We start from the raw sequence: 15,181 nt of genomic DNA on the forward strand, positions 1-15,181 counted from the left end.
GGCCGCGTTTCTCTCGTTGGCCGCGGCGCTGGTAGGGGATGGACGGCCCGGCATCCTGGCCCGTCGGCCGTGTATACGGGTGCGGTTCCCATCCGGATCGCGGGTCCGGCAGCTCACGTCTTGGTGGCGCGGGAGTCCCTCAACGCACCCTTCCTGGACCCACGAGGACACCAGTGTGCATGCACGGGGAAGAGACCGGTCTCTTCCCCGTGCATGCACACTGGTGTCCTCGTGGGTCCAGGAAGGGTGCGTTGAGGGACTCCCGCGCCACAAGAGACGTGAGCAGCCGGACCCGCGATCCGGATGGGAACCGCACCCGTTTACACGGCCGACGGGCCAGGATGCCGGGCCGTCCGTCCCCTACCAGCGCTGCGGCTGACGAGAGAGATGCGGCCGCTAGAGGAAGCCGCCGCCCCTCGCGCCCCGGACCAAGGAGGGGAGCGCGTGCGGCCGCCGGACTCCGCCCCTTACCTGGACCCTTCCTCCATGAACACTGCCTGACCCACACGAACCCCGCAGCACGACGAGGACACCAGATTCCCTGTTATTTTGGACACTTTTCCCCTTTTGCCACTTTTATTCCCTGTTTGTTTTATGATTTCTGTTAATAAAAGCCTCTCCGAGGCCTGACGCCACGCCCACTGTGTCTGTCTTGTGCTCCTCCCGTGACAATATATATACAGTATTGTTCAAAATAATAGCAGTACAATGTTAAGCCTTAAGAGCGTGCATATCATGAATGCTGGGTCTTGTTTGTTTTCTGACAATCTACTGAACCTACTGGTAACTTGTTTGCCACGTAGCAATAAAAAATATACTAAAAACCTTGATTATTCTGGTTAGTCACATTGTACTGCTATTATTTTGAACAATACTGTATATATATATATATATATATATATATATATATATATATATATATATATATATATATACGTAATTACATTATTATTAGGTAATGTGTGTTAAAAGTTACAATTATACACGTTTTACTACTGAATAAACTGACAAGCATTTATGCTAAACTAAATTATAGATATTAATAATTACACATTTCTTATGAAAACTAGTAATAAAAGTGTGCTTAGAAGCAGTCACAAAAGTGTCTCTCTTTGAGTCACTTAAGTGTCTTTTATTTCACTCATCTTATATAATCTGTAAACAGAGTTTTAGTCTTTCAGAGTCTTTCTACAAGTGTGCATACACTACAATTAGTGCACTTCTTTTCCACAAGGTACAGTTTGTGACTGACAGTGATATTTTGAGTAATGCTTTTATTTAGCATATTGAGCGCTGAAATATTCTGGGCTCATAACGTAGCGTCGTCGCCTGTCAGACAGACTCTTCTCAACACCCAATCAATCCCAGACGAATAAAACCAAGATCCCGAATATCCTGCTTCACTATGAAACATATTATATTATCAAAATAAACGTGAATGGCATCTCACACTGATTTTGAGTCAGTCCTTAACGGCTGATTAGAGAAGTGTTTCGTCTCCTGATTACAGTGAAACGCTTCATTAAGAGCGAGAAAGCAGACACATTAACAGCCGTTTGCTGCTTGTCAGATGAAGTCCAGCAGCAGCCTTAAACTTGAATTAAAGCGTTTGTGCTGTTTGACCTCTGAGGAGCCGCGGCCGCTGAATTATGAATGAACAGAAATGTGTGTGTAGCTGATAAGAGTAAACATATTAAAGCATGTCAACACAGCTGATTTAATAACTACAGGCTGCAGGTGTTTCTCTCTCTCTCTCACACACACACACACGTCAGAGTGAACCCAGCACTTTTCCTCAAGTGTCCAGGTGTCTTCCAGCTACATCACTTTAAACGTGTCAGTGCATCAATCAGCGAGAAACCACGTTACAACTAGTGTGTCAATACCTGCCAATCATATCTGACTCACTGAGAGAGAAAGACAACATGACAGGGACACAGGTCAGCTCAGATCCAAGAAATATGTCATTATCTATTGTTCAAAGTGAATAAAGATCTTTATATGTTATTTCAGAATTGAATTGTTGGTGGTGATCACAATAAAATATACCGGTTTAAATAAAAACTAAAATATACCTGTTTATTAATAATAATAATAATAATAATAATAATAATAATTATAATAAATATATATACACATCTGATTTAAGGCATTATATTTGTCACAAATAAGCATATTTCTTCCCAGGTAAAATATAAGTGAAATAAACAATAATAATAAATATTTCATCCTAATTGTAATAAAAAGGACAGACATCATTTAAAAAAAAATCCTAAAAGCAAAATATTTGATCAGATTGTGTTCTACATAAAGTGGTAAATTCACCTTGAATGGCTGTGTACATGGCTTCTGATGAAGCATCCACCGAACACAGAATGTAATTTGTGTTTTACTTTTATTTTGTTCTGAAACATGACCCAGACGTTTGGTGAGATTCACCCGTCTCAGACACATGAGGCCTGACTGCACTTAAAAACCTCCAAATGAATGGCTGTGGTGATGGTGGTGATTGTGTTTGATTGCTGTAGAGCGTCTGGAGGGTTGGTGAGTGCGTGTGTTAAAGGGAAATTAAGTGCTTTGGGACTGTGATTTCCACCAAACAGCAGGATCAACAATTAACGCTTGACACCAGCTATTTACAAAGTCAGACACACAAACATGACCTATAGAGAATGACTGCAGCATCGAGATCTTGAGCGATGAGAACGCAAACGTTAGTACTAGCAGGAATGCTGATAAAAAATAAAATAAATAAATATATATATATATATATATATATATATATATATATATATATATATATATATATATATATACACACACACACACATTTAAATTGATAGAACAGCAGTTGTTAAGCCCCTCTTGAAAGAGAGCAATCTTGACAACACCATTTTTAGCAATTATAGACCAATATCTAATCTTCCCTTTGTAGGCAAATTATAGAAAAGGTAGTTTTTAATCAGCTGAATAAATACTTAAACTCAAATGGATACCTGGACAATTTTCAATCTGGTTTACGACCGTATCACAGCACAGAGACAGCACTCATTAAGATAATAAATGATATTCGCTTAAATTCTGACTCTGGCAAAATATCGGTGCTGGTATTGCTAGATCTCAGTGCTGCGTTTGACACTGTCGATCATAACATACTACTAGAGAGACTGGAAAACTGGGTCAGGCTTTCTGGGATGGTACTCAAATGGTTCAGGTCATACTTAGAAGGGAGAGGCTATTATGTGAGTCTAGGAGAGCATAAATCTAAGTGGATGTCCATGACATGTGGAGTCCCACAAGGCTCAATTCTTGCACCGCTCTTGTTTAGCCTGTATATGCTTCCACTAATTCAAATAATGAGAAAGAACCAAATTGCCTATCACAGCTGTGCTGATGATACCCAGATTTACCTAGCCTTATCTCCAAAATGACTACAGCCCCATTGACTCCCTCTGCCAATGCATTGGTGAAATTATTAGTTGGATGTGCCAGAACTTTCTTCAGTTAAACGAGGACAAAACTGAAGTCATTGCATTTGGAAACAAAGATGAAGTTTTCAAGGTGAATGCATACATTGACTCTAGGGGTCAAACAACTAAAAATCAAGTCAGGAATCTTGTTGTGATTCTGGAGACAAACTTTTCATCTCAAAAACATTGCTAGAATTAGATGTTTTGTTTCAAGTCAAGACTTGGAGAAACTAGTTCATGCCTTTATCACCAGCAGGGTGGACTATTGTAATGGTCTCCTCACCGGCCTTCCCAAAAAGACCATTAGACAGCTGCAGCTCATCCAGAACGCTGCTGCCAGGATTCTGACTAGAACCAGAAAATCTGAGCATACCACACCAGTCCTCAGGTCCTTACACTGGCTTCCAGTTACATTTAGGATTGATTTTAAAGTACTTTTACTCGTATATAAGTCACTAAATGACCTAGGAACGAAATATATTGCAGATATGTTCACTGAATATAAACCTAACAGAGCACTCAGATCATTAGGATTGAATCAGTTAGAAATACCAAGGGTTCACACAAAACAAGGGAAGTCCTCCTTTAGTTACTATGCTGCCCGCAGTTGGAATCAGCTTCCAGAAGAGATCAGATGTGCTTAAACACTAGTCACATTTAAATCTAGACTCAAAACACATCGGTTTAGCTGTGCATTTATTGAATGAGCACTGTGTGATGTCCGAACTGATTGCACTGTATTTTACATATTCACTGTATTTTATGTGAAATCATTTTATATTTTTAAATGTTCTAAATTCATTTTAAATAAGTAAATTTTTAAATCATTTCCAAAGTTTTAAAATTGCTTTATTTATTTTTGTTCTTCATGATTATTTTACTTTATTTTATGTAAAGCACTTTGAATTACCATTGTGTATGAAATGTGCTATATAAATCAACTTGTCTTGCCGTGATATGAAAACCAATTAGCTGAACTTTAGATTTACTACTATTGCATTACTTCCATTGTCTATTTAAATATAGTTAGAGTTCTGCCGAATGTACTGACAAGCATTTATGATAAACCAAAATATCCTTTAATATAATTTATGTTGAAACTTGTATGTCATGTATTTAAAATTACTTATATTAATTTTAAATTTAATATCGAAAAACAAACTACGTTGCTTCTATAATAATGTTTCCTCCAGTGAAAAATGTCCATCTTCTGTTGTCTCTTTCAGCCACATATTTGTTTTGAACAGTTTTGGCTTGAAAATGGTGCTTGATTTGTGCAGATCTCTCTCCTGATTCAGACCAGACCACATTTTCACTGGAGGAAGCCTTTTTATGGATAATTGACAATGGTTTAAAGTAAAAAACATCTTGATGTATGGTTTCATCTTTTGTCTTCTCAAGACATTAAAGCCCATTTCACACTGCACGTCGGACCCGCAATATTCCCGTAACATTGCCTGGTCGCCTTCTGTGTGAAAGCAACCACGTCCCGGAATTGATTACCGAATCTAACCCGGGTCGGGGACATAGTAACATTGCGGTAATCGATCCGGAACGAGCGCTGTGTGAACAAAAGCCAGATCTAATTCGGTATCGAAGTGATGACGCGCGTTATCGCGCGACTCTTTTACCGGCTGTTTTGAAGGAAGATCAACATTCGCGACGAAAACACATGTGCAAACTGTAATGAAGCAGAGATCAGTTAGTTCCTCACTTTCCGCGCTGACGCCGAGATCGTTTGCTTGCTTCAGTGAAAGTATAAAGTGCCTAGCGTTGCCGACTCGTACATTACACGTCACGCGCTGATGTCACGTGTCGTTACGGGATCTTCAAGGGTTGTGTGTGAAAGCACGCACATATACCGGGTCATCACTGGCAGTGTGAAAGTGCCAAATCTAGCGACCAGGGAACAATTACAGGAACACTTTACCCCTGTATTTGCCGGAATGGCAGTGTGAAAGGGGCTTCACTGATGGACTGGAGTGCTGTGGATTATTGTGATGTTTTTATTTACATCCCTATAGGCCCGGGCTTCAGGCCAATTTTCACATCAAATATCAGGCCTGTTTTAGGCTTCTCCTTCATTTCATGTTTAAGACAATCATCAGTTAAGGTGATGGAAAAGATGCGGTGCGCTGGTGGAAACAACATGAGATGGGTCACACAGTAGCAGTGAGTGAGTAATAGAATCACAAACACCAAATTGCTCAATTGTAGTTTTGAAGCTAGTTATTTGCATCTGAACACTGTCTCTGCTGCTTTTCTGGACACATTTCCTCTTCAGAGTGAGAAATCAGACAAGCAGATGAAACATGGGACTCATTATGCCCTCGATGATTTAATTACTGACCCCAAAACAACCTAAATTAATAAACCCACAGGGTTTCGGTCTCTGTATATCTGTAATCTGATACTGATATTTTCGGAGTCCTCTGTGGACAGTTGGATCGAAAAGCTTCGAGAAGAGCCAAGCCGTTTGGAAAGGAGATTGAGATGATTTCCATGAGCTGCTTGTGGGCGCAATCTGTTTTCCAGCACAGCGGCGACATTGGGCTTCAGAGCTGTCCACATTCATTATATTCTGTGATTTTTGGGGCGAAAGCCCAGCGGACGATTATTTGGATGCTCTGATCTCTCCAAATCTCCCCTGAACCTCTCGGCGGGTCGCAGGAGGGCCGATGAACACAGCCAGGAACACGCCGATGTATTGGCTCTGGTTTTAATCGGATTCAAAGCTGCTCTGATACCTGTAATCACCTGTGTATGATAAACACCTGATGGCGTCCAGATACTGCCAAGACCAATTAACTGGTCGTTCAGCATCAGGATAATTAACAGGCACTGACTGGTTGAACAGCAGCAGCTGCATGAGAGCGGATGGTCGACCAAACCACTGGATTCTGTTGCTCCAATCATATATATATATATATATATATATATATATATATATATATATATATATATATATATATATATATATATATATGTATATTTATTTATTTATTTATTTATTATTTCATTTTTTTCAGTTAACTATAATAAGTCTGAATCTCATGCTCTGATTGGGCATCAGTAGTAGCCCATGGCAACAAGTCAGTGTTGTTCAAACCGCAGGTCGTCCTGATAACCCTGCAACAGGTAAACGAGCATGCACTCGCAGATTGAGCACAGGTGCTGTTTGTTAAAGCAGATGATGGTGAATCATCTGGTGAACAGCACTGAGCGAGAACATCTTATGCACGCAAGATTGATTATTGCCGGAGAAAGACGCAGGTGCAAAAAAACCTGGCAAAACTATCAACTATCAGACGAAAGACAAAACTAGCACAATGCATGCTGGGATTGACCACCTCTGCTCGCTCCTGCTGAAACGGCGTTATTGGGAACTGGAGGAGCAACTTCTGTTTTCAGATTTTAGTGACACCAAAGAAACTGAAAAACTGAAAAGCTATATTCTGTGTAAATGGGTCAAATGCAATATAATCTGATTACAAGTACTTAAATTGTATAATCTTAAATAGTTAATTTAAGCAGAAACAACAGAGGACCGTATGTACTGATCAGGGCTCTGAACCGGATAAAGGAATGAAAACCAGAAACAAACAAAATTTTGTCATGAACAGAAACATAAACGAAATCAAACTGTATAGTTCCGAACATAATCGAAAATTTGAAATGGCCATTAACCGGTTAATAATGTTATTTTATTGTTCCATTAAATATTTGAAATTTGCACGAAACCCAATCACGAACTCCAGTAGTACATATGCAAATGTGACGCTGAAGCCAGCGAGTGAAATGTCCGCTCAGCTGTGAACTCATCATGGGCAAGTCACAATGAGTTTATCTGAGGATAGTGTGAGAGGAATTCAACAGATCACACACACCTGCCGCGCTTCTGTGAATGGAGAAAACAGAAAAACTAACCCCTAAAATTACGTAAAGAGGAACATAGGCATATACACTACATATATTTCACTTAAATCATATTGACAGATTAACGAAACTAAAGAAAAAATTTGCTAAATTACAGTTCATTGTGACATGTTCCAAAGTTTTCGGAAAGGAAAACGAAACAGCAGAGAGTGACCCTTGGTTTCTTTACTTTGCAAAAGCATTACAGTTTTAATTATTTTGTAAAAGCTTGACAGATACATCGGCAATATGGAAACATGAGTTTGACGAATGAGAGAGGTATGCATCAGCTTCACCTTAAATTAATTTGTTTTTGGATTGACGTTTTTGTAGCCTAGACTTTAGAGTATTTGTTTTGGAGAGAAATTAATAACTGTTTTTAGAATGTTTGTTATCACTTTGCGTCAGCTTAAAGGCATTTTACCCTTCATTATTTCAGAAAGTAATAGGGCTAACAAAATGCGGAGTGAGACGCGACTTATGTTTTTTTTTACTCTCAAAACGCAATCTTATACAAGTATTGTTTTTTGTTGTTGTTGTTGTTGTTTTTACAATGCAGCAAACTTTATTAAATATCTGAAAAATACTTTAATGTATTTAAAGTTTTGACAGATTTGTTTGTTTGTTTGTTTGTTTGGTAGCCTGTATACATTTGGCCAAAATAGAAGTTGGCTGTGACTTAACTCAGCGGGTTATTGGCTAAGCTTACCAGATCTCTCTTTTTCCTTTTCTTTTTGAGTAAAGAAAACACTGTACTATATTATTATTAGGCAAATTATAGGCGGAGAAAATTTTTAAAAAAAAATAACGTTATTAACCAGTATTTCTTCCACCCGAACTGGTTTCGGAACAGTAATAATATCAGAGGAAAAGAAACGTTAAAATATCGATTCTGCTCGGAGTGAAACGATTGAATTTTTTTTTTCGTTTTCAACCCCTAGTACTGATTATCTGAAAGACAGTAAGATGATGGTTTGTGTGTGTGTGTGTGTGTGTGTGTGTGTGTTTCAATGACTCCACAGAAGAATTCAAGGTCAAAGCTGAACTACATAATAATGCCACCCTGAGCTCCAGACATCGACAGCAGTGTCCATCACTCAGGGTCAGCCTGAACACAAAATCACCTTCACTGTGTAAAGAGAGAGACGCTGGCTGTCAGTCAGAAACTCACCGGTGGTCTTTCTCTGTGAATACTAACACACGTCAAACACACGGTAGCCACCACCACCGTCCTCCACAGCAAAACACTGAAGGATTTCACTCGGGATCTCACATACAGTCTGGCCAGCAAACATTCCTTTCTGACTTAAGCATTTATCTTCTAGACTTTCTTTGATGAGTGAAACTTTGATCAAGCCAAGACCAGAAGTTCACTATATATTTAAATTAGCCCAGCAAACCCCGCCCTCATTTCCCCCACATGGCCTCTGAAGACCCGCCCACTATATTTCAGGAGGTCCGCCCACTCCCATTATCTCGTGTCACACTGAAGACTGCTGAAAATTCAGCTTCGTATTCCAGGAATACATTACATTTGAAATCATATTTACATAGAAGACAGTTATTTTAAATTGTAAAAAAAATTAACTGATTCTACCATTTTTTTAATCAAAGAAATGCAGCCTTGGATATCGTTAGAGTATTTCCAGGTAATCCTGCTGCAAGTTTGCAAGCTCCGCCCTCTTTCCCCTCTCCATTAATGAGTTCATTAGTCTCAATGTCTTTTTTTCTTCTTCACTATGTGGTCCATTCTTTATTAAGATGGTCTTCCACTCTCTTTGCTCTCCTTTCATGCGACTGACCGCAGAATGACAGATTTAATATGCACTGAGGTGAATTTGTCACTGATAATATTATTATAAACAGGTGATGCATCTCTCCTGCATAAACACATGTGACAGTGACAAATAAACACTCTCTCAAACGTCCTCTGGATAACACTGATTTAATTACACACGTGAGACTGTGAGGACTCAAGCCATCAGACGACGTTGTGTTCTGTTAATTTAGACTTTAATATTCATAAAATCACTAACCAAAAAGTAAACATTCTGTCATTCTGAATTACAGCACGTCATTCCATAAAAGACTTGTGAATCTTCCAGCAGATGTTTTCATGCAACAACAGTTCAGAATCTAGGCATCTATCAAACTCAGGACAAAACTACTATCAAAGTCGAGCTATAATCTATGCCTTCTGAAGTCCTGATAGTGTTATGAGATGAAAAGACTTTCATTTATGGTGTTACGGTCACATATGTACAGTATTAGGTTGTATATGACACAAGTTTTATTTATTTATTTTTAATAATTTATTTATTTTTATAAAAAAAGGTGTATTTACCAGAAGAAAATAAAAAAGGAAAGAAAAGATTATTTAAAGCTGCGGTAGGGAACTTTTGACGCTCTAGAGGTTAATAAACAGAACTGTTTGCGTCTTGCGGAAGAACATCGTAGCCGGATCTACTTCTCTCTGTTTATGTCTATGAAGAATCACAAAAGTTCTGGGTTACTCCGCCGCGGTATCCCCGAAGCAATCTAAAATAGTCCGAATATAAACACTTATTATAGGTGCACCCTAGTGATTCAGGACAAGCTAAAAACACGGTTTGGAAAATGGATTCATGGTGTACTCGCTTATTATGTTCATTTTTCTACATTTTGAACACAAACAAGGTTACGGACCGCAGCTCTGATTGGTTGTTTTTTACCGGGAGCGGATGTATTTCTGCAAATGGCAATAGGACACTGGGAGGAGCCAGAGGAGCTTGATTTTTTCACAGATTATCTGTCTCATATTCTACTGTCAGGACATAATGACAGGTTTAACAAATATGTAAAAAATATGTTTTTATAAAAGTTACCTACTGCAGCTTTAAGATTATTTATTTATTTAACAAGTTAATTAAATTAATTTATTTAATTTTTATTATTGTACATTTTTGGTTGGGTTACAAATAGCTGTCATTATATATACTGTAACTGATGTTTCTGCAGCTCAAAAAGTAGACCATATACAATGCCAAAGTCATTGGTTTGATTCCCAGATAATGTTTTATATCAAATAATATTTCATAAATGAGTGAATAACTTGCTCAATCTTAAGTCTCAATCTTTTACCCGCCAAGGCTACATTGGTTTGACCAGAAAAAAATAAAGTAAAAATATATATATATATATATATATATATATATATACACACAGTAAACAGTACATTAAAATAATGAAAAATTATTTCATTTTAAAATAACTGTTTTTTTTTTTTTTTTAATTTTTTTCTGTGATCAAAGTTGTATTTTCAGCATCATTACTCCAGTCTTCAATGTCACATGATCTTCTGAAATCATTCTAATATACTGATTTACTGCTCAAGGAACATTTGTGATTTTTATCAATGTTGAAAACAGTTGTGCTTCCCAATATTTTTGTGGAAACCCTGACACATTTTATCTTTCAGGATTCACAGATTAATAGAAAGTTCAAAAGTGCAGCAGAATTTTTTTTTTTTTTTTTTTTTTAGAGAAATCTTGTCACATTCTAAATGTATTTAATGTCACTTTTGATCAGTTTAATGCGTCCTTTCTTGATAAACCATTAATACCTTTCAAAAAAATCTTACTGACCCTACACTTTTTAGTGTAGTTTCAGGAAGTGAGAAACAGTCATTGTTTCCTCTGCAGCAATTAAACTCAATTCACTGAACAGCGATGCTAGCATGGTGTTAATTTATCAGTAAAGACAAGCACTGGCGTAAGGAAAAGCCAACAGAGTAAACAGCGCAGGTATTCCTGCAGGAAGATGGATGTGACGCTGCGCTCTCATAACTAAAGATACAGAAGAGCCGATCTATCACGGCCAAACGCTATCATTAGCTATCTGGCAACTTACTCATTTTGACAAAGTGCAGCGCTTACGTAGTTCATCACAGGGCTCACAGTAACCAAAGTCATCATGCAAACTTACTCTCTCTCTCAAACACACACACACACACACACGGCAGATAGGAACTGATGAGTTCAAATGAAGGAGAGACTTTGTTTTAACTGCAGGAAAAAGAAGAATAAATCAGTTCTCCGGCAGTCGTTCACACTGAGCTGAAAGAGAAAGATGTTGGGGTGTGTTTATGGTGACCGATCACAGACAGATGTGTTGATACGTACTGTATGGGACGCACTCATACTGCACTTCCAGGTATTTGTATGTCCCGGGACAAGGGTCGGGAAACGCATCCGGTCCGGCCACGACGGCACACTGCGTCCGGTTATTACATCTGAAAACACAGACAGATAGGATAGAGATCATTAGCTGTGTAATACGATTGCTCATACTCAGGTTTAGAGATTCGCTGGCATTTATAACCTTTAGTGTTTGAGCTCAAAACATGCAGTGGATTTGTGATTTTTGGACAATAAAACAAAACAAAGATCTGACTTTGGAGGGACCACGTTCAATAACCAAAATGACACACAACTTATTGCTTTCACTTTTGGGCCAGTAAATAACTTTCCAGAACCATACACGGTACCCATTAACCATCAAGAACATAGTAATAAGCTAAAATCCTCAACAAGCAGTTTTCCAGGAAGTGACACCAATATATATATATATATATATATATATATATATATATATATATATATATATATATATATATATATATATATATTTTTTTTTTTTTTTTTTAAATTGAAACTCTAAGAAAAGTCGAATGCACTGTTTTGATATGAAGGATGTTGCAGAATTATTTATTTATTTATTTTAGTAATTTTCTTACCGGACATTTTTTTTTTTCTTTAATACATTTTAATCACACTTTAATTGACATTAAGTCAAAATGGACCGTATTTACTTCTTAATATGTATATGTATAATCTAATACACTTCTGATGTGTTGTCTAACAAAACTAAAGTGCGCGTAAAGTATTTGATTATAATTTTAACTGCACTGGGTTATTCAATATTACATTTAAAGTGAATACATTTTAAATGTACTTATTTGAATGCATCATTACTAACGTGTAACTACAAATATATTCAAATACATGAGATACAAGTTTCAATAGAAATTACATTAAAGTACATTTTAGCTGATTGTAAATGCTTGCAGTCATAAATGTTTGTTTGAAACTGGTTCCACTTATAACATGTTTCTTGTCGATGTTGTGTGGGTAGTGGCCCAAAAGTGAAAGCACAAATATATTGCGCATTAACAGTGCAGCAGATTTTGTACCGTATGACACTTTTCTACGGTCGTGTTTTATACCATCATATCACCCAGTCGTATCATATATGATCAATCATGATCCGCCTCACATTATTTCCTGCTGAATATTCAGTTTCTCTAGGAAACACGCCACATTACAGATTAAAATTGAGTTTTAAAGAATCATAGCGATCGTTTAAAGATGAAATCTTCCATGAGGCTCAATGTCAGAGTAATGTCAGGAGATCAGCGTGTGATGAACACCCAGCACCTGAGACACTCGCGGATGATTGAACCGTTAGCATGTGGCTAATGAGAGGGAACGAATGCTTTCTGAGTGCTGGGGTGGGTGGGTGTGTGTGTTTCTGTGCGAAGTGTATCCGTGTGTCTGTGAAACTGTGACTAATATTTAGAGGACAAAAGCACCCATGTGCACAATCAGCCTGAACGTATTTACTGCCATTTCATTATCCACACACACCTTTACTTTGCTGTCTAAATAAAGAATCCCAACACACTGAATAAAGCTGATTATAAATAAACCAATCCAGAGCCTGACAAGAAAGCTCTCTGCAATTTAACATTTAATATATATATATATATATATATATATATATATATATATATATATATATATATATATATATATATATATATATATATATATAATGTTAAATTGCAGAGAGCTTTCTTGTCAGGCTCTCTCTCTCTCTCTCTCTCTCTCTCTCTTATATATATATATATATATATATATATATATATATATATATATATATATATATATGTGTGTGTGTGTGTGTGTGTGTGTGTGTGTTTAAATAACTATGAAACATCACATCCATTATATATTTTAAAAGACAGTATATAACCTAATTTTCAGCAATTTTAGATATGAAATTTGTGATAAACATTATCCCTATATGCATATTTAATTATATAATATATAATTAGCTAAAACATATTTAAATAATTATGTAACAAACCAAACCATAACCTTACAAGAAAACGTCCTGCAAATTTAGATTTAAAATCCACAAAACAATAAAAAGTAAACATTCTATAATATCATATGTGATAAACATATATAAAAAAATGCATTTAGTATAATTAAACCAAACCATAACCTCACAAGACCACTGTAGCCTGAAATGTACATTTAAATGTGCAATAATAAACATATGTTATTATAAAATAAAAACTGTGCAAATATATATATATATATATGTATTAAACATCATGTACACCTATATGAATAAATTTACAATTTTAATAAACAAAAATAAAATAAAATTAAATAATTAAGTTAGTGAATTCAGCTAATTCAGTTGGTGTACCTCAAGGATCAATATTAGGTCTTCTGTTATTCAGATTGTATATTAACAATTATATACTTAAATGCTAGAACAGAAAAACAAGCGGCAGATGAATTATCATCAGAAATGGTTAAGATTACAAATCGGTTAAAAAACTCGTGGATACATTTTAATGTTAACAAAACAACGTTTTTTTTTTTGTTTTTTTTAATGTCTGCAAATAAAGATTTCGATTCAGATGTCACAGTTGCAGGTAAAAGGTTATCAGTAGTTCAAGAGTATAATTATCTAGGTATTATACTTGATTCACAACTTACATTTAAAATACAAGTTCAAAAGTTGGGAATAAAATTTTATTTGGCAAACTTTAGACATATTAGGAATAATTGAACCACTGAGTTATACTGCTATTATTATAATTTTTTTACATATGAATTACAGTCTCACCAGTTGGACACAGACAGGTGGGACTATTTTGCAATCAATAGAAAGACTCAATAAGCAGGCTTTGAATATATTAGATAAAAGGTCTAACTCATATCATCATTGTCAAATTTTAACTAAATATGGATTTTTAAGTTGGGAAAATATGATTACATTTTTTATAGATATTTTACTTGTGTTTAAAATTTTGCATGGTTTGGCTCCACTTCCACTTAATAAATTGATCAGGACAAATTCTTATTATTTTACTAGAGCCACTACTAGAGGGGACTGTATAATACCACATAGAAGTGCTTTTGGGCAATTAGTATTTTCTTATAGAGCAGTACATACTTGGAATACTATACCCATAGAATTAAGAAATACTATATCACATCTCTTGCTCCTTTTTCTGAATCGGTAAAGTGGTGGTTATTAGATAATCAAATATGTCTTCATAATTTGAATTAGTGGTTTTTATATATAGTTATTATTAGTATTAGTATAATTATTATTATTATTATTATTATTATTATTATTTATTGTATTCTGGTTTTGGTAATGTGTTTGTTTTTGCTTTGTGTACTTGTGGATTACGGTTCTTACCATCAACCTCCCAGGGACTGCAGAAGAAAATGAGCGTGAATGGATAAATCAGGCACATTTACATAATGAGACTTGTTTACTCATGTTAATTAATGTGTATTGTCCCTTTTAAAAACCGTAAATACAAATACAAAATACAAAATATAATATAAAATATACAATTAATATAATTAATGCAACTAATATAAAAAGTAAACAAAATAACATATAAATAATTATTTAGCATCACATATAATATGCATATATGAAAA

At 36.0% G+C, this 15,181-nt stretch overlaps 1 protein-coding gene across 8 annotated transcripts in view; it reads right to left on the reverse strand.

Annotated features, from left to right (window-relative positions):
- The window catches only part of LOC128016417 (adhesion G protein-coupled receptor L3), a 251,076-nt gene that overhangs the window by 115,200 nt on the left and 120,695 nt on the right, over window positions 1–15,181 (reverse strand). For all 8 annotated transcript variants that reach the window (XM_052600902.1, XM_052600898.1, XM_052600897.1 and 5 more), the window contains exon 4: window positions 11,546–11,655. In XM_052600902.1, the coding sequence (XP_052456862.1) occupies window positions 11,546–11,655 (110 nt within the window). The remainder of the gene's footprint in view (window positions 1–11,545; window positions 11,656–15,181) is intronic.

The sequence above is a fragment of the Carassius gibelio genome, chromosome A7, assembly GCF_023724105.1.
Source record: "Carassius gibelio isolate Cgi1373 ecotype wild population from Czech Republic chromosome A7, carGib1.2-hapl.c, whole genome shotgun sequence".
Lineage (NCBI taxonomy): Eukaryota > Metazoa > Chordata > Actinopteri > Cypriniformes > Cyprinidae > Carassius > Carassius gibelio.